Here is a 19,497-nt window from a genome sequence, read left to right as displayed (position 1 = left end):
AGTGGTCGGTAATGATGACAAACATTAGAATCTGTTCATGTATGATAGTTTCTTTTTAAAACGTCAGCTAGATTTTTATCCATCACAGACAAGTTTCAAGTCATGTGAGCTTGTTAAATAATTTGTTAATACAAAAGGCAATTAAGCAAAACCACCAACCATACACATGGCTTTAAGATCTTAATCTAAAGTGAAATTCATATCATTTATTTATATGTAACAATAAATGACCACTCTAGACACTTGAAATCATTTATTCAAGGCATTTTTACATAATCTTGCAATCATAGTGTAGGCATATAATAAAAGAATGTGAGAGTGTAAAGAAGAATATAAAGCCAGTGTCTGGGCATTTAAAATAAGAGCTCTTCAAAAAAGTTAAAAATGTTTTACAACTAGAATTCCTGAAAAATTTGGGAGAAACTAAAACTTCATTAAAAACATTACAATACCAAATCACATGTTACTCAGTTCATAGTAAGCAGTTATATATTAAATGTTTATATCCTGTGAGCTAAGACAACACATTTTACATTCAAGTTGAAATAATTCAGCACCATTTTGGCTAGAAGGTTAAATGAAATGCTTTAAGTGTTCAAAAGTGACCCAGGACTTTTGGTAGCTGGGAATGAAATATGGCTATTGATTGAATATATTGATTGTGAATATGAATTCTAAACATAAAAAATATAGAAAAGGGTAATTTTTATTTATCAGTTATACTATTAACTATCAAGCTATTTTTAAAACAAAATATCTTCTGACCATAAATTCAATATTTTAACAAATTTGGTAAAGAAATTCTTAGTACCATGATAATTTTAGTGAACTGCATTTCCTCTACAATCTAAGTATTGGGAACGTTTATGAGTGTGATTATCTCCTATGAGGTCAAGGAGAAAAAAAATTGTTCATTATTAAAAATAATGCCTAGTGAATAATTAGATGATAGCAATTGTGAATAAAGTCATTATGTAAAAATATAAAGATTTCCTGGAAATAGGCAAGTTATGTGTTTGTATGTTATGGTACTGTTGCGAGACTGAATCCTAGCCTCAAAGGTCAAGACATCTTTAATACAGACTGTGGTCTGAATAATTATGAGGCCACTAATATGGCATGTGGAAGACTCACTAAGTTATCTTTCCATTTAGCCAACTTTTTCACAGTTCTTATTAGTTTAAAAACCAGTCTCTTTTCAGTACTCAACATTCTTTGTATCATTTCTACTTCCTGTTTAAAAGATTTTTTATTTAGAGTTTGGTAAGACTGGATTATATTTTTTATTTTATTAATGGATAAATTTTACCAGCTAATCATTATCTGTGAGTCTTGGTGGTTATTCAGAGAAGAGATTACTTGAGGTTCAAAAATATTGAGTGTTAAATCAATACTTGTGAGTTATGTGGGAGTGTTTAGGGGTGGGGAGGAATATTTATATAAGGAGTAAGTGAGAATCTTTAGCCTCTTAATCGAAACTGTTTTTTTCTAAAATCAACGAAATGGTACGTGTTACATTTAAAAGGCAGACACTTCAGGGGTTGGAAACATAGTTTTAACTGTTAGTAACACATACATGCATATATCTATTCATTTTTAACATTTTCTTTAATAAACTATGGTCATGAAAAACAATAGTGCTTAAAACAGAAATTCTTTCAGACATGTACTTACGATGTTAAAAATGAAATAAGCTGAACCTCATGGGTTATAATGACATTTCAAATACTTATTGAGGTTAGGGACAATCATTTTCATATCCCAATGCCTAGCATGTGAGTGCCTAGTGTATATTAGGCCTTTAAATGATGATGGATGTACAGATAGATGGAAGGCCCATGGAATGATAGTAAATACATCTTCTCATATGTATCCAAAGGCCATGATATTAGCTAGTTTTTAGTATAGGGGTAAGAATCTTAATGAAATGACAGGTCTTAAATCTGTAGATGCCAGTCTGGCTCAGTATTAATACTGACAGTAGTTTTTGTTTTTAAAAAAGCAAGTATATTAAAATATCTCTATTAGAAAAGATTACAATTTAAAAGGATCATTCTACAATCTTAAAACTAAAAGCAATTTAAGGCAAAGAGGTACATCAAAGAAGCTATCCCATAGCTCAGATACTAGCTCAGTGGAAGTTCTGGGTCTCTATCAAGCTGTCTGTATTGTCTCTTGGTAAGTGTGTGCCCTGGCAGATGAGGATCATGTGGCCCACTCTATCTACCCTTGATTACTGTCCATCTCTAGCCCCTCTTGCCTTGCTAGGCACTCGTTGAGTGCAGAACGGTTACTTGTAGCTGGTGTTGACATTACAGCTCTATGACATATAATACAGGGATGCCAACTCACTTTTAAATTCTACCTAATGTGTCCTGGCACTGGAAATACCTTGCTTGAGATTTTAATACTGGTTAAGGGAGGAAAATTTCTGCTTAAGCACCACTAACTTAAACGTGTAATTTGATTTCTTTCTGTACCTTTTGAATCTCAGAAAAATAGAAATTCTCCAAATTCTGTTGTGGCACATGGTTTCACAGTTTAAAATAAAATCACAGCTGTCTCATGCAACACAGTCCTTGGTTTTGCAGAAAGTTGTTGTTTCTTTCCTTATTGACCAACATCTCAAGTATATAATGCTATGTGCTTTGCTAATTTGTATTATATTTCAGACACACACAAAAAAACATGTATGACTGATTCCTGGATGACCTAGGATAATGTTCTTGTATCCATATACATTGTCATTTATTCTGGATAATTTAAAATTTTTCAGTCTTATTCTTTTTAAAGCTGATCATTTAAAAAATGTAGAAAAGTTGAAAATCCTAAGGTGTTTTTCATTAATATTTCTAAGTATTTTAGAGACAGTTGTGGTTTGGGGTACTTGTTTGAATGATTTTCATGTAAGCAAGGAAATTTTTTTGGCTAATAGTTTAATATACTTAAATGCATACTATCTCTGGATGTATTACATCTATCATCAGAATGACTTCCCATTGACACAGTTGTCCTATGTATAGCAGTCCCCAGAACAGTAATTTTAAGAATGCCAATTAAAAGGTCTCTGCCCATAGGAAAACTAAAGAATAGAGGGGAGCATCAACAAAGGTCAGACAGGAGTTGGGCAGCTCAATTACTTAATTAATTCCAAAACAAAAGCTGACTTAAGTCAGAATGAAATTTTACACTTGACAGAAAGAAAGGAGTTTATCTACTAATTTTAAAATGTAAACATAAATTTTATATAGGGTGTAACTATCTGAATACATATATTGCCATTTCTCTGCTATATAGTAATATTTCTTGACACCAATGGTAACGTGTTTGTTCCTTCCTCAGCACCAAATGTGTCCATATCTATTTAAACAGTAGGAGCCTCATTTCTAAAGTAATCTATTCTAGGACATATATAAGCCAGTTATTATGGTTCACTAAAGTTTCAGAACTTTAGAAAATTCTCAGTTTAAAATAATTTTGACTCATTCATTGAAATATTTTTTTTCGTTTTGCACTATAATTTCAGAAGGAGCATAAGAAATTTGGATTTCTTTGAAAGAGCCAAGTGTGCAATTACAGACTTGAAACACTGCGTTAATTCACAAAGTAATGTGAATGATAATATTAAAAATTTCCAAAATAATGCCGATTTAAATGTTCAAAATCCAGTTATGTGCTTTGTTACAAAACAGTCCAAACAAAAATTCCTTTGTTGTTTTCTGTTCTCTCTTTCAAAATACATGAATCCTACTGAAGTTAGTCTATTTTTTCCCCACTTCAGAACACCAGGTACTGATTTATCCATTGGAAGTTTTGGCTTGCTTTCTAATACCTAGATTAAGAAAACAAAATAAGACAAGTTATTAACCTGATAATACTCTGAATGAGTATAGTAGACAAGTTTAAAGTCACCTTTTTAAAATATGTGTCTGTGTATACAGATAGATGGATAGATAGATAGCAATTTCCCTCAACCAAAGGGATAGTCACCTTCTGAAATTATCCATTAATACATTATTTTAATACTGATTTGAAGAAAGTGACTATGTCAGTAGCAGAAAGTGTATGCCTGATACCTACAAACTTGATGTTTAGAGTTAAAAGAAACATCCTCTGAAACAATCAAGGCTAAAGCAGGATTTATAGGAACAGCAGCCCTGGCCCGGTGAGTTCACTCCTTGCAGCAAGTGTGGCATGTCCACTAAGAAGCAGGTTCATGACCTCTGCACTGTCCTGCATTAGTCCTTTCCCAGCATGGTTCTGGATGTAGAATGTTACATTAACAGGCCGAGACTGGGTCAAAGCCAATAAACCTAATATTGTATTTATACTGTGATCATAGATCCCCACATAAATGAAATAAGAATCACTTAGTCCAAATCATAAACCATCAGTTTCCAAATAGTCATTTCTATGAAAAAAGAACTTAATCATGGTATCTTAGAATTGAACTGGGCCACAGAGTTACCTGGTTCATACGTTGGGTTTACAGTGAGGAAGATGAGGGAGATAGGACACATCAAAGGCACACACTTTCTTACTGGGTGGTTTTTACACACCAGTAGAATGCTCTCAAATATTTGATTAGCATGAAAAACAATCGGTGAACTAAGAGATGATGTGTCTTTAAGAGTTAAAAAAAAAGTACAATAACGTTACCAACGGAATCACACGCACTTGCTTACAGAGCCATGGACTGACCACATGGCTTTAGGCAAGATACACACCTTGCTCAAGAAACTTCAAAGACTCCCCGTGGCCACCAGGATGAAGTTCAAACATTTTAGCTTGCTCTTCAGTGCTCGCTTTGATCTGGTCCCAAATTTTCCATTCTTTTTGCCCATGAAACTTATGCCTTAGCCAGACTAGAAGACTTGCTTTTCCAAACATGCCCTGCAATTTCTTCTTGCCATGCAGTTGCAGGTGATGTTGACTCCTCCCAGCATGCCCTTCCTTAACTCTCTCCAGTGCAGTCCTCCTCAGCCCTCAAGGCCCAATTCAAATGCTGTCCTAAAGCCACTCCTGAATCTCAGCCAGAGAAAATTTCGCCTTCCTCTGAACTCTGATCCCTACCAAGGGAGGCGAAAGTGAAAGTCAAAATATAAGAGGTGAGCATCATTCTAAAGGTGAGGGTTTCTTTCGCAAGTCAAGGTTTCTGTACTTCTCCCATTATTTTCCACTCGTAGAGAAGTATGAGCTCGTTATTTTATTACAAATCACTACCTATGGGTCCTTTCATTTTTTCATATTTTCATCTGATCAATATTGCTCATTAAAATTTTACATCAACCACTCTTGTAATTTATAGTCAGTGACAAGTGGCTAAAAAAAGAGAAAGAAACTATGCTGGAACAAAATAACAAGTTTTATTTGTTCTAAATATCTAGCAATACCCAATTCAATGGATTCTACTGATGACAAGCAAGACACCTTCTATACAACAACAGAATCACCTCACCAGACCTTTTCCTCATGGGAGGGCAGCAGTTGTACCTGAGAGTCACTTAGCTTATTGTAGCAGAGATCATCCTGTTTTGACTGCATTTTATTTTACCCCCCACCATGGAATTTTCATCTTGTATCAAAAATGAAAGTGCCAATGAATACATAATGAGTGAATAAATTAAGGAATTATAAAAATTAAGGGAAATTAATCCACTTATTTTAAATTATTTTACTTTAAGTTCCTCCTCTTCTGGGGATTTTCAGTTATACGGTGATCAGCTCCACACAATATGGGCCATAAACAGCCAGGTTTTCTGTATTTTGGGCATGTTCAGAAGAATATACTTGATAATCTTCTTTCAGTGCTACACCTTTGCTGTCATAGACTACATCTGTCTCTAATGCTATGATGACACTTAAAAAGCACAGGCTTTGCTTCTCTATGGAAATAAGGAAAAGGCTCCCCTCCAAGATGAATGTAGCCCAATGCACTTTAAGCTCCACCTTCCTCCTGGCTAGGATCCCCAGTAGTGGGCAAAATATGCACAACCAGATAGGTTTATCTGTACTTTGGAAAGCCCACCAACTACAGGTTCATCTGCAGCAACCACTTGGTTTGTGTAGCAGGGAGAAATTTCTATAAATTTTAAGTTTCTAGTGTAGCTCTGTTAGACACCTTTCTGCATGATCCATAGGCACTCTTACATCACAGCAAAGCTGACATGTGTTCAGTATCACTCTAATGGTGTTCTTGTGTTGGGAAGGTATCACTCCCAGGTGGCATATGTAGTTAGAATCTATAACCCAGCATCACTAGAGCAGGCAGTGCTTAAGGGGTCAAGGTGGGACAGAGAGACAAGAACACAAAACTACCCTTTAATTACTCTCATCAAAGCACCACACCTGTAATATTTACATGCTGGGATTCCTTCTAAGATTTCATTCAAGGAAGGGTTTCAGGACTAGGAAAATTATGAAGGCACCTCCATACAAGCCTCCTTTTGCAGGGTATTTCCCTATTACTTGTGTTTGTAGAACTCAAATATGTGAAATCTTGATTTCTACAGAACAGGTGGTCTGACCTCTTCAGCTGCATGCTTTAAGACAGTCACTTTCAAAGTGTACTTTGAAGAACTCTAGGAATTTCTTCAGGGCTCCTTCATGGACTATGGGGAAGAGGCGGGAAACCCAACTCTCTGGGCTCCCACAAGGTTATCCACACTGCATATTGCATATTTTACAGATTCAGCTGCCATAGACTTTGAGGGTAAACAATGTGCTCTGTGTCTTGTCTTAAAAGCTAAGTTTCAGAGTGATAAAAACCTGAGTACATCCCCTTCTCCATTCTCTAGCATTATCAAAAAAAGATCAGCTCTAATTATGTTATAGTACAGAAGCTACCGTTTTCTACCTTTGGTCTATTTTACAAGGAAGCTGCAGTAGTAGTGAAAACAAATGTGTATAATGCCTATCAATGAATTAAAACTCATTGTCAGGAGAATTACTTAGCTAGGCAAATAGGACTCACGGTGAAATTGTGCAGCCCGAGGCATATGCATGATGTCCTGTGTAGCGAATTTCACAGCGGACGACATTGTTGGTATAGTCTGACTCAGGCACCAGGTAGCTGGGGTTCACGCTGACCTAGGCAACATAAACATCATCTGTGTTTCAGATTTTATTAGCAGTGTTTACTGGTTAATTTCTTCCTATTTTCACAGGCCTAGAACAGAGGCAATGTGCTCCAACTAAATCAAGCAGGGAGGGGGTGTAAGTTAGGCACATGGTTCAACTCTGGAGAAGTTATCGAAGGAGGCTGTATATTTTTCCCTAAGTTCTTTCAAATAAGAATTTTTAAAATATATCTAGGTTGGTTTAGAAGTACTTCTGGAAGATGTATAATTGCTTGAAGGACCGTGATTATTTAACATTGGAATCCAGAGAAGAGGCCCATGAGTTGCAACTGAAATAAATTATGGGTACATATTCAAAGTTCTCTACCTTTAGAATATAGTTTCCAGGTTTTACATCTGTAATATCAATCCACTGGCAGTCTATGTCTGCATTATAGGTATCATAGCAGCCAGGACTCAGCCCCTGAAACAAATAAAATTCAAAAATTAAAAAGATGGTATATGGCTAGAATGTGCTAAAGAATATGCTTATTATTTGCAAATTAAATTTTAAGTTAGTACTTACAAGAGTTTGACATAAAACTATACTTATATTGCATCTCCTTTGAGAAGTATATATTACTCAGCCTTATAGCACCTCCAGCTAAAAAAAATACAGGACTAATATAAGTAGTAGTACATCTCGCTTCTTAAAATTGTCATAAATCACTAGTGATAAATACAATCTTAAGTGACAAAATAGGCCTCTACCAAAATTCTTGAATATTACCAGTTCAGGAACAAAGGCCATGTAATAATCAACTTGACTCAAATGTCTTGTTATCATTGGAACTCTCTCCAATTTCTCTTCTTGGAAATTACCTTCCTATACTCTGAATATCCAAGATACTCTGTGTATAGATTTTATGGTATTTATCCTTCTCTCGTCTATATTAAAGTCATGCTATATAAGAATATATCTAACTAGAGATTGTAAGCTCCCCAAGGACAGAGTCATATTGCATTTTTGAATAGTTAACACTTATGAACTATGTATTATATGCCAGGATCAATTAAACATGTTAAATATATAAATTTAATTCTCACAACTACATGAGGCAGGAGGTAGTATTAACCCATTTTACAAATAAAGAAACTGAGGCACTATAAGGTCAAACAGCTCACACAAGAATATACAGCTAGTTAATGGCTGAGCTGGTTTTGAGTTTAGGCATTTGGGGTCCAGGGTCCCTGATTGTAACCACCACACTATGTTCTTTTTCACATCATCACTGAATATTTTGTTGTATTAAAGGGATGATTGCCACATCAACTCTACTTGCAAAGATAGTCACTTCAATAAGTAAATGAGTGCCTTCTACAGGCTGAGAAGAGAAAAACACCACTAAGATATGGTCCTTGCTCTCCAGAAAGTTATAGCCTGGTGAAATTTGCTCAAATTGGAGTCCATAGGTATATTCTTGATTCCACTGGTTCTTCATCAGACGTTTTAACTGTTGTATTTGCAGTCTAATACTAATCAAAATGAATTAAAAAGTATAGGCTAGAATCATTTAAACTCAATACCACGATTTAATTTCAGCAACCAAAATTGTTTGGTGCTTAAGATCACCTTGGTCACCAGAGAGATGGCAGAATCATCTAAAGCGTGTTCTACTAGTGCTGGTTTGCCTGTGGTTTGATTTGGGAAGAATGGGGGAGAACTGTGCTCTCATACAGCACACAGTAGTACAGATAGGCCAAACTCAAAAAGTACCTGTGCCACAGCAGTGAGAACCATTTTCCCACTTTGGTCCATACCAACTTGTGCTCATTCGTTAACCTTATGTTGAGTAGTCAATATATTATGAAGAATCTTCTGTTTCTGATTTCCAGCACATAATTCTGATTCTGGCACATAATATATATTCAGTAAGTGTTAGCTATTATTGTTGCTACTACTACTACTACTACTACTACCACCACCACTACCACCACCACCTTCATGGCACTGTAAGGGATTCACTGGATTAGATACCCATTTAAGACTGGTTTAAATAATGCTACAATGCTTATCTTACCTTTAAGTGAACAAAAGAACTTTAAAGAATGCTGAAATTGCCACTCTACCTTACTCAAGTGGCAGAATTTAAGTATAAGCTTTGATTATTTGAACTGGCAAACAAAAAAGGAGTTTTTCAGGGCAGTAAGCAAACAGGCATTTCCTGTATTCACATTTTAAAAACTTTTTAAAAAATGTAGAACCTTAGCCAAGCCTATATAGATTAACTATTTGGTTTTAGCAAAACATAACTGTTTGTTACATAAATTAATGAGGTTAATGTAACTTTCTAGTTTCGTATATATTTAATATGTAAATTTGTTATCTAAGAACTTATATGAAAGTATAAATATAAAGAAGTCCTATCTAGTATTACTTTTGGATACATTTAAAAACTTTATAATACAACTAATCTAAGTCAATACTGGGACTTTGTGAGAATTTTTTTTCCCCTTTAAATGAAGCCCATGTTCAAGAAACACCAGTCTAGTGAAAAACACAAATACATTAGTCATTTGTAGTGTAAGACCTAGTGAATAATGGTTAAATAGGACACAAACGGAGGATAATTAACAAGAAAGCTACCTAGCTGATTCACTTCATTATAAACAGAAACGAACACACCATTGTAAAGCAATTATACTCCAATAAAGATATTAAAAAAAAAAAAGGAAGCTACCACATAAAAAGAAGTAGGGTCACCCCCCACGGAACTGGGGGACTCACATGCTATAAATACCTATAGTCTTAGATTCAAATATTTCAGCAGTGAGCTGTCCAGAGTGCCTCTTTTTCTAAAGGAAGAAAATAAACTCCAGGTCCACTGCACAGTTGGGTGCTGTGGGACTTAGAGATCACTGAGTGAAAAGGGGACCTCTATATACACATATGTGTAATGTGTGGGTAGGTTACATCTCTTTTGCTTAAAGAGTAAGTCCTGCCCCAGGGCGAGAGGAATTGAACCCTTACCCCTCCAATTGCTATGATGTTCTAAGCTGAGGGAAAGAAGCAACGATAACATTTAGGTCACCAGAAAGCTTCCTGCCACAGCCCTGGAATTTGCTTCCCAAGATGCCAGCTGCTGATCCTTTTGTGCCCTGAGTTATGTACATTCACTACTTTCTGCCAAGATTTCCACTGGAGTAAAATTATAATGTCCTTTTACAAATTAGGGTTTCTTATGGAAATACTGGCACAGCTTTTAAATGACACACATTTTCCCATTATAAGACATACAAACTGCTTAGGACAGCACTCTTTTTAAAAATCCATCCAAAGGACATCTGACATCAATTATACTGTAGGTTTAAATATATATGCATGGAGAAAGAAACTGTGTCCTCTGCTCTTCTTCATATGATTAAAAGAGACATTTTTAAAAGTACTTTTTAAGAAACTTATTTTCTGGCCTTTTGCTAATCCCAATCACCATTCTATTTTTAGTTTAATAGGTAGAGGGAGGAATAGTTTTGCAGGTGACAAAACAGATATCTTTTCTACAATTGCTTACCAATCAAGTTAAAGAATACAGAATGAGTGCAGAAACTGGAAACCATTAGGATTTTTTCAGATAATAAACTACTGCTTTTCACTGTAGAACATAACAGGTAGGCACATTGACTTTCTGTGATGATGAAATACTTTAAAAGTAATTTGGATCATCAAGCCATCCCTTTCCTTTTCCCAATAATTTACCATATGGACTAGATGACCCCCTAAATAAAATAGTTTTTTCTTTTAAAAAGACAGCCTGCAGGAAAGAAAATAGAAGACTGTTTTCTCTCTGAAGCCTGTGGGTTCTTGATTCCAGGTTGCCACCCTACCTGTGTGTGTGCAGTACATGCAAACCGCCTATGGTAGCCGTAGTCACAGGATGTGTCCTCAAGACAGAAACTTGCTTTGTGGCCTTCAGCCACTCTCCTCTGGGTGCTGGCATCAAGCAGGTCATAGTGGCTGAATTCATCCATGCTGTGGTAATGTCTAATGTCCCACACAACACAGAGACAGTGGTCAGTAACATACAGAGAAAGCAACGAGGATTCTAGATGACATCCCCACTGCTTCCTGCACTTGTTTTCACATCAAAATTGAGATCAAGTTGATCTTCTTAAAGGTAGATTCATGCTAGATTTTTTTTCCAGGACAAAAATCTATCAAAATTATAAGGCTTTAACTTTGCTACTAGGAAAAAAAGACCTACTTTGAGTATGTTGCTTTTCTATTTCACTCTGTTTTATATTTGAATATTAAATAGAGATAGATAGTAAATTATCTTTGTTTAAGTGAAACCTGCCATATGTTATCTAGTATATCTCCTTTGGCTGCCACTACCGATGCTTCATTCCAAAATAGAAGAGCACTTGTCTCTTGGGAGGTTTCTGTGAAATTTTTAAAAAATGTGTTCTCACACATTTAAAATCCTTACTAAAATGCAAAGGAGAAATAAAGGCATGTTTTATCCACCATTATTATTTAACTAGTATAAACTTTTATTTAGAAATAATTCTATTTTATCAGCAAATTAGGTGCTCACATCTATTTTCCTCCTTTCATTAAAGTGAAGGTGCTGAGCTGTTCATCTTCTCACATAAGGAAAGAACAAGAAGAAATGGCTTGAACTATAGAAAGTTTAAGGGCACAAAACAGGATTTCCTGGCAGTAAACACCTAGGCAAGTTACCAAGTCAAACTATAGAATTACCTTATGTGAAAATATTTAAATGTAGGATAAAACAAGCAACTACCTTTTGCTTGGGTTTGATACAGGCCTTTTAAAAGATTGAGGTAGGCCCTTCTCAGTTCATGGAGTAAGTCATCTACATCTTTCTTTGAGAACAGTATCTGAATCCTTTTCATAATGTGTGATCTTTATTAAATGCTATGAAATGCTAACTAATTGTAGATGATCTTGACTGTAATAGGCTTTTTTAGAACTCTTACCTGTAGTATACTGGGATAAAATTCTAGTGAAGCTAATTGCTGTATCCTATCAACAGTTTTAATAAGCTGGGCTTAGAGTTTCCAGTTTAAAAGATAACAGGATATAGTAGTTGATGTGTTATTTTAAAGGTAGATTTCCTTGATTATGTCAAATCACACAGAGAAATTCTAAATGTAAATAACAGCAATTTTCTCTCTTTGTGTAAGAATTTGTCATATCAAGAATCACCTGTAAAATGAAAAAGCAACTCAAAAGTACCCAAGAGGCCTATCCACTTACTGGTGACAACTGTGCCATTCCCAGGAGTATCTCGGTCGGCTTGGTAAGAAATCTGATGTCCCTTGGTTTTTCACTCTTTGGGGAAATCTTAGCAGCACCCTGTGATCATAATCTCTGACATCTGCCCTGTATGCTGAGCTGTGATTTTGAAAAAAGAAACATTATTATTTTCACAGAATATTAACTAAAGACAAAATTATAAGCAAAACCTTTCCATTTTATAATGGTCACTACCCTCTTCCCCCAACTAGGCTATCAGTTCCAAGAGACCAGGGCATTTTGCATACATTTTTTTCTTAAACAGTTAACTAAGATGTAAAGTGGGGAAGTAACTCTAATAAAAGAGTATTCCCAGATTAGATAAATAATTTAGTAACTATCTTTAAAACAACGGCATTACTGTAGTAATATAGGGAGTGCAATGGTGTGTGGTGCAAGACTCTAGAATGAAGATGATGAGCTTGGATTTCTTCTTTTAGCTGGACAGTTATAAAGGAAGTGGAAGAAATTTACAAAATAAATTTTTTCTTATTTATTTTGTGTGAATATATATATTTAAAAACTATTGATGACCTTATTTTACATTAAAAAAATTTTTTATGCATCTTATCAAATCATCTTTTGCTCCCTCTGCTGGTTTCCCAGCAGCAAACTCAGGGAATTCCATTCCCCAAATTGCTAAGATTTTATTTTAGGACTAATGCAAAAACAAAGCTGTTGCTCATGCTCTTATTCTGGCTGAAGTAATACCAAAATAACTAAGTTAATTGTGGCTTCAAATAAAAGAAGAAAACTATGACACCCAATAAGGGGTGCCGTACTGGCAAAGTGGCTCCCAAACTTTTAAAGGGGTATTAACAAGCTCTTCCATTACAGTATTTTTTCCACGTTATAGTTTAATAAAACCTTATTGGAAACAGTTGGCTCCAGAGTTTAAGGATCTTGGAAAAAGAATAGGAGACACACACACACACACACACACACACTCTCTCTCTCTCTCTCTCTCTCTCTCTCTCTCTCTCTCTCTCTCTCTCTCTCTCTCTCTCTCTCTCTCTCTCTCTCTCTCTCTCTCTCTCTCTCCCTCTCTCTCCAGGATAGGGTTTGTTTCATCTCCCTGACTTGTGCCACAGTTTGAAAGTCAGAACCCACAGAAATCTTCAAAATTTTAACTCTCCATCCAGGTCAGCATGCCCAGGAGAACACGTTCCACTTCCCAACTCCTCTCTGCACGGAACAAGAGTGGTCAGAACCAGGCACTTGGGCAGCACCCCCGGAACCAAGACGGAGGAGCTGGGCCGAGGAGATACAGCTGGTACCTGGCCAAGCAGTTTTCCTCCGCAGCGCATCTCAGGTTGTACATGGCCGTCTTTTGCACGTACGTGGACGCCTGGATGTAGTAGGGGTCGGGCACCAGGTCCGGAAGACCTAAACGTCAGCCAGGCGATAGGCAAAACAGTGAGACAACTCCGCGGCCCTCACCCTGGCTCCGGGTCCCTCCATGTCCCTTACTCCTCACCCTTCACCCAGCCGGACTGCGGTTGTAGGGCTGCGGCTAGCAGAAGAATGGGGACGCCGAGGGCTGCAAAGCAATGTGGAAAGAAAGCAGGAGGGGCCAGGCGCGCGGTTTGCAGCAGATTCCAGGGCTGCCTCTGCAGGAGCAGGGGGAGGGATGGGATCTGCATGGACTGAGGCCTGCCGCGCCCAGGCAGCCACGTCGGGGAGCCACAGAGTTGGGGAAAGGGTGCGCGGGTGTTTCCGGCGACTTGGGGGTGCTTACCATACTGGAAGTAGCCGGTGCCATATCCGGGCCGGTACCTGCTCCCAGGCCTGGGCCTTTCGTATGTGTCGTAGTAGTTGTAATAGGGGTTGTCGTCGGTGTACTTGTAGGGGTTGTACGGGTCGTCGCCCACCATGCCGTCCACGTCCACGCGGTTGGGCGGCCGCAGGTTACTGAGCGCCGGGAGCTCTCCTGGCGCCGTCTGGTTACCGGTGCGCGGGGCCCCAGACATTGAGTAGCCAGCTTGGAACCAGTGGCGGGCGGCGGGCCTGGGGCGGCCAGCTGCGGCTCCAGACGAGCCGGCCGTCCGCGCCCGCGCCGCCACCGTGCGGTTGTTGCGGAGCAGCAAGATTGGCGTGCGCAGCTGCGGGGCGGTGGCGTTGGCGGCGCCCGGGGCGGTGGCGCCCGGGTCTCGCCGGCGCTGTGGCTGGTACTGCGAGCCCAGGCTCAGCAAGCTGAACACCTGCCCGTTGTTCTCCCATTGGATCTTCTGGCGCCAGGCGCCCGGAGCCGCCGGCTGCTCGCGAGGCGGCTGCTGGTGGCCGGCGGCCGGCGGGGCGCAGCGCACGAGTGCGCAGAGCTGCAGCGGCCCGAGCAGGAGTGCGGTCCAGGCGTAGCGCATCGCTCCCTTTGCTGGATTGTCCCCGCTCCGGGAGGACGTAGCTCGGAGAAAAAAAAAAAAAGAAAGACGGGGCTCAAATCACGAGAGGGAGGGAGAAATCTTCAACTAGGGAGGCGGACTGGGCTCGCGTCTATCTCAGTCCCCACCAAGCAGTGCCAAGGATGGGCTGCAGACCCTCTCCAGTAAAGGCGGCTGCTGGGACGTGGCACTCGCCTCTCTCCTCTTTCTCAGTCCTTCTGGAAGGCGACGGGGAGCGGCGTGGCGGCCCCGGCGAACGGGCAGTGTCTGGAGTGAAGGAAGGAGGAGAGATTTTAAACTTTCTGGCACATTTGCAAAGTTACACAAGCCGTTCTGGCCCGGCCGCCCCTCCGCTATTTGTTCACGTAATGTGATTGGAAACGTGCAAGGCGGACAGCTCCTCGCCTCTGCCCCTCCCTCCCCTCCCCGTCTTGTCCTCCTCCCCCCAGACACGTTGCACAGGGAGCGTTAAGGGGAAAGAACAAAACGGAACACACATCCTGAGACACACTCTTAATCTGGGGCGAACATGCAGGAATTTCAAAAGACTCAGACAGGCAAAGCCAGCCAGGCCATGGGGCGACGCCAAAATATGCACGAAGAAAAATGCTATTAGGTCACCAGCCCTGCAGAGGCGGGAAGTCGGGAGGTGGGGAGGGTGCTGGGGGCGAGAGTCGGGGATGGGGGGAGGGGGGAGGGGGAAAGTGGGCGGAGGAACGATTGTGACTAACTTATCCATAAGGAGTTAACCAGACAAATTTCCACACTCCTCGCTTTTATGGGAAGCGCCTTCAGCAAATAAACCCCAAGATATCAAATTTTGTTTTTCTGTGTGTAGGTAATATGAGAAATGGGTTACAAATTTATTTCCTCCAGTGAATATTTTAATAACCAAAAGTAAAATTTTACAGGGAACAAAGCCAGCTAACGCTGAAGTGATGAATAAACCTGTCTCTTTCAAAATGCAGGCCTGAATTGTACTTTAAGTGGAAGTGAAGAACCATCTTTCATTTCCACAGTGTCTCTCAGGAAGTTTCAGTAAAGGGGGCTAGAGCAAGTCTGCCTTAGCACTCAGAAGGCAGTTTCAAATATGCATTTCATCTGATTTTTTTCTCTTTATATGTTTAATAAGGAGGTTTGACTTTGGATTAAAAAAAAACTTAAATAACCATTTGTTAAATGTTGAAAAGTCAGTAAAGAATCCTTTGGTGTTTGATTGATCTTCCAAGCTAAACAAAGAGGTTGAGGAAGAAACAGCCTTGGGTTTCAGATTTTGGTAAAGAGAAGGGAATGGGAGTGGCCAGAGGAGAATGTGTAGGAGGCTGTGGGTAGGAGATAGGTAATGCTGACTGGAAAGGGATGCTTAATGGACGAGTTGTTCACATGCCACTCAGGGTTTGGGCAGTGCTGGAAGCATTTCAAAGAAAAATATTTAACGGCTTAATTTAAAACTACAGTCAGAACCAGGTTTTATTAACCTTTTAATTAGACTCATCATTGATTGGGCCATTGTCTAGATACACTTCAATATTCACCTATCACTGTTGGTCTCTGTCTCTTGATGATTAACCACCACATTTGGATTGTGTCGTGGACCTCTGCTGATTTGACTGCCCAGCACACATTTCACTTGTTTTCTGGTCAGAACAACTGTATCTTCCTTTTGGAAACTTCCCCTACCCAGTTGCATGGTGGGACTGACTGAGCATTCGTGAGACTTCCCCCACTTCAAACGGTGGTCATTAGACTCAAGCATGGCTAATCAAACCATCTCCCTAGAGTTCAAATCTTGAGCAGAAGTACACAAAGGTCAGAAATGTTGGAGCCCGCTCTTCCCGCTAGTAAAGAAAGTTTCTGTGAGTTGTTGCTACACAGATTCCCCTTACGGTGTCTTAGGCCAGTACCTTCGAAGACCTGGTTCTTCAGCTTTTCCTTCCATTTTTCCACTGCATTCCTTTGTGGCTTAATGTGGTCAGAGTCAATTTCTGTTGTTTACCACTCAAGAACCCTAATTGACACTAAGGTGAGGGTTGGCTGGTTCTCTCACGTAATCAGATCTCATGATTCTGAATCCAAGGTGATGCGTTTGGCTTTTACTGAGTCAATTAAGATTTGCTCTGCTGTGTCCACACACCATCCTTGATCACAAATGGGTGTCAGGTGGAAGCTTGCCTATGGATTGCCAGGTCTCTTACTTAAATATTGAAGATAAAAATTCAAGTGCAAATCCCATGGATGATGGCAGGTCAGCAGTGCTATCCCTCTGTATGAAGTTCAGAGACATCTCTAGCTATCATGTTATAGACTTGCAGCAGAACTTAAACTACTCAATTCCCCAAACGCACTAAGAGACGGAGTAAAAAGAAGAAGCAGGTGTATATAATTTGGATGGACAGGCCAAATTATAGGAGAATCAGGAAGGGAGAGAGTATAATTATCTCTCATCAGAAAAATGTTCTATATTCACCCATGAAGAGCTTGTTCACCAGGAAAGAGAAGCCCACAACTGCTAGGGCTTGACCACACGTTGCTGAGGGAAGACCTCTGCTATGGAGTTCAGACTGTCAGAGTGGCAAACCCGAGTGTCCCTTAATGGGAGGGTAGAAAATTTTTCCTGGATCTTGGATAAAATACTCTTGCTTCCAATCCTGGTGTTTACATAAAAAAGCTGTGTATCTTTGGACAGCTGACTTACTTTCCCTGGCTCTTAGTTTTATGTAGGATTCAAGGATTAACTCAAATCCTTTCTAAAGTATTTTCCCTGTTTTAAAATCACTGATTTTTGTGAATAGCCAAGTAACTTCAGTTACTTTCAATTCATTCACTATAACCTTTCATTATGATTATTAATATTTAATTGAATAACTCCTTTAGTTGGACTTTAAAGCTTTGGATGTATTTTATGTGTGAGAGTGTGAAGACTGCCATTTTCCCTTTTTAAATATTTCCCTTCAGAAATTCAGTGTACATTTGTTTTACAAATATTTCTTGAATACAGTTATACTGTGAAGTGTAGTATACCGTAATGGTGATTTGCCCACCTGGGCAGTCAATGAATGTCAGTTGATTAACTCATCAAAATTTATGGCTGAATGAAGTTCACCATTTTTTTCAAATTTGCTCCAACAGACTTAAAAATTTCTTGTCAGAATAAAATAACTAGAATAGTAATGTGTGCACTATTTATTTTCCTTTAAACACACAATACTACTTTAGGGGGAAAAACACATTACCCTTTGTTATACTTCCTCATGAGATGGTTAGTTGCTTTTCTTTCTCTTCCCCTTTCTCTAAATTCTCTCTGCTTTATGATTCAGCCAACTGAAAACAAACATGTGGCTAGCACATTGGGGACAATTGAAAGTGTTTGCAAACCCTGTGAGAGACAGTCTAGCCACACATTGTGCCTTCTGTTCAATGACAAAGTTATTATTCACAAAATTGGAGAAACTACAGTTCCTTCTACTCAACACTGAAATAATCATGAATCATGACAATAATAACTGCAGCTACATCAAGATACCTTTGCTTTTAGCTTTAGTAAGATCCATAGCTGATTCCACTTTGACTCTGAGATCTTCTTTTGTGGACAATTCTACAGTATATAGCATAAGAGGAAAAGAGATGGAATTATGCTATTTTTTCAAGGTTCTAGAATATCGATATCAAGAATTTAAACTGCAGTGTCTGTCACATTGATTAAGAAGTGAAAGTTGTTGGGACTTCCCTGGTGGTGCAGTGGTTAAGAATCCACCTGCCAATGCATAGGACACAGGTTCAAGCCCTGGTCCAGGAAGATCCTACATGCCGTGAAGCAACTAAGCCCATGCGCCACCACTGAGCCTGCACGCTAGAGCCCGTGAGCCACAACTACTGAGCCCGCGTGCCACAACTACTGAAGCCCGCGTGCCTAGACCCCGTGCTCCACAACAAGAGAAGTCACCGCAATGAGAAGTCCACACACCGCAACGAAGAGTAGCCCCGCTCACTGCAACTAGAGAAATCCCACGCGCAGCAACAAAGACCCAACGCAGCCAAGAATAAATAATTTTTTTTTACATCTTTATTGGAGTATAATTGCTTTACAATGGTGTGTTAGTTTCTGCTTTATAACAAAGTGAATCAGTTATACATATACATATGTTCCCATATCTCTTCCCTCTTGCGTCTCCCTCCCTCCCACCCTCCCTATCCCACCCCTCTAGGTGGTCACAAAGCACCAAGCTGATCTCCCTGTGCTATGCGGCTGCTTCCCACTAGCTATCTGTTTTACATTTGGTAGTGTATATATGTCCATGCCACTCTCTCACTTTGTCACAGCTTACCATTCCGCCTCCCCACATCCTCAAGTCCATTCTCTAGTAGGTCTGTGTCTTTATTCCTGTCTTACCCCTAGGTTCTTCATGACATTTTTTTTTTCTTAGATTCCGTATATATGTGTTAGCATACGGTATTTGTCTTTCTCTTTCTGACTTACTTCACTCTGTATGACAGACTCTGGGTCCATCCACCTCACTACAAATAACTCAATTTTGTTTCTTTATATGGCTGAGTAATATTCCATTGTATATATGTGCCACATCTTCTTTATCCATTCATCCGATGATGGACACTTAGGTTGCTTCCATCTCCTGTGAAAGTTTCTGTAAGAGTGTTCTGATATTTGTAAACTGTATTCATATATGTGGGATAATTCATATAAATGGAAAGTAGACTTACACAGAAAGCCAGAACACTAATG

General features: G+C 39.2%; 1 protein-coding gene across 2 annotated transcripts; it reads right to left on the bottom strand.

The window, feature by feature from the left end:
• Window positions 1–238: 238 nt before the first annotated feature.
• LOX (lysyl oxidase) lies at window positions 239–15,147 on the bottom strand. 2 transcript variants are annotated; one of them, XM_004267433.4, is made up of 7 exons: window positions 14,117–15,147; window positions 13,656–13,764; window positions 12,340–12,477; window positions 10,944–11,100; window positions 7,447–7,542; window positions 6,974–7,089; window positions 239–3,832 (listed from the first exon to the last, which is right to left on the bottom strand). In XM_004267433.4, exons 1-7 carry the CDS (start codon window positions 14,736–14,738, stop codon window positions 3,826–3,828), a joined length of 1,245 nt encoding a protein of 414 aa, XP_004267481.1. In that variant the 5' UTR covers window positions 14,739–15,147; the 3' UTR covers window positions 239–3,825. The 2 variants fall into 2 exon arrangements, with proteins under 2 accessions (XP_004267481.1, XP_004267482.1); XM_004267434.3 differs by lacking the exon at window positions 239–3,832 and having other exon boundaries at window positions 6,970–7,089.
• Between the last annotated feature and the right edge of the window lie 4,350 nt (window positions 15,148–19,497).

This window comes from Orcinus orca, chromosome 3 (assembly GCF_937001465.1).
Source record: "Orcinus orca chromosome 3, mOrcOrc1.1, whole genome shotgun sequence".
In the NCBI taxonomy this organism is placed as follows: domain Eukaryota; kingdom Metazoa; phylum Chordata; class Mammalia; order Artiodactyla; family Delphinidae; genus Orcinus; species Orcinus orca.
Note: the sequence above shows the minus strand (reverse complement) of the source record. Positions and strands in the feature narration are given on the sequence as shown.

What these genes read in the sequence shown, in the direction of transcription:
- LOX (XM_004267433.4), bottom strand. Translation starts at nt 14,738, where the DNA reads ATGCGCTACGCCTGGACCGCACTCCTGCTCGGGCCGCTGCAGCTCTGC. An exon ending in GAATGGCACAGTTGTCACCA is followed by an intron (nt 11,101 to 12,339) that starts GTAAGTGGATAG and finishes GTGGGACATTAG; the next exon opens with ACATTACCACAGCATGGATG. An exon ending in CTGGAAACTATATTCTAAAG is followed by an intron (nt 7,090 to 7,446) that starts GTAGAGAACTTT and finishes TATGTTGCCTAG; the next exon opens with GTCAGCGTGAACCCCAGCTA.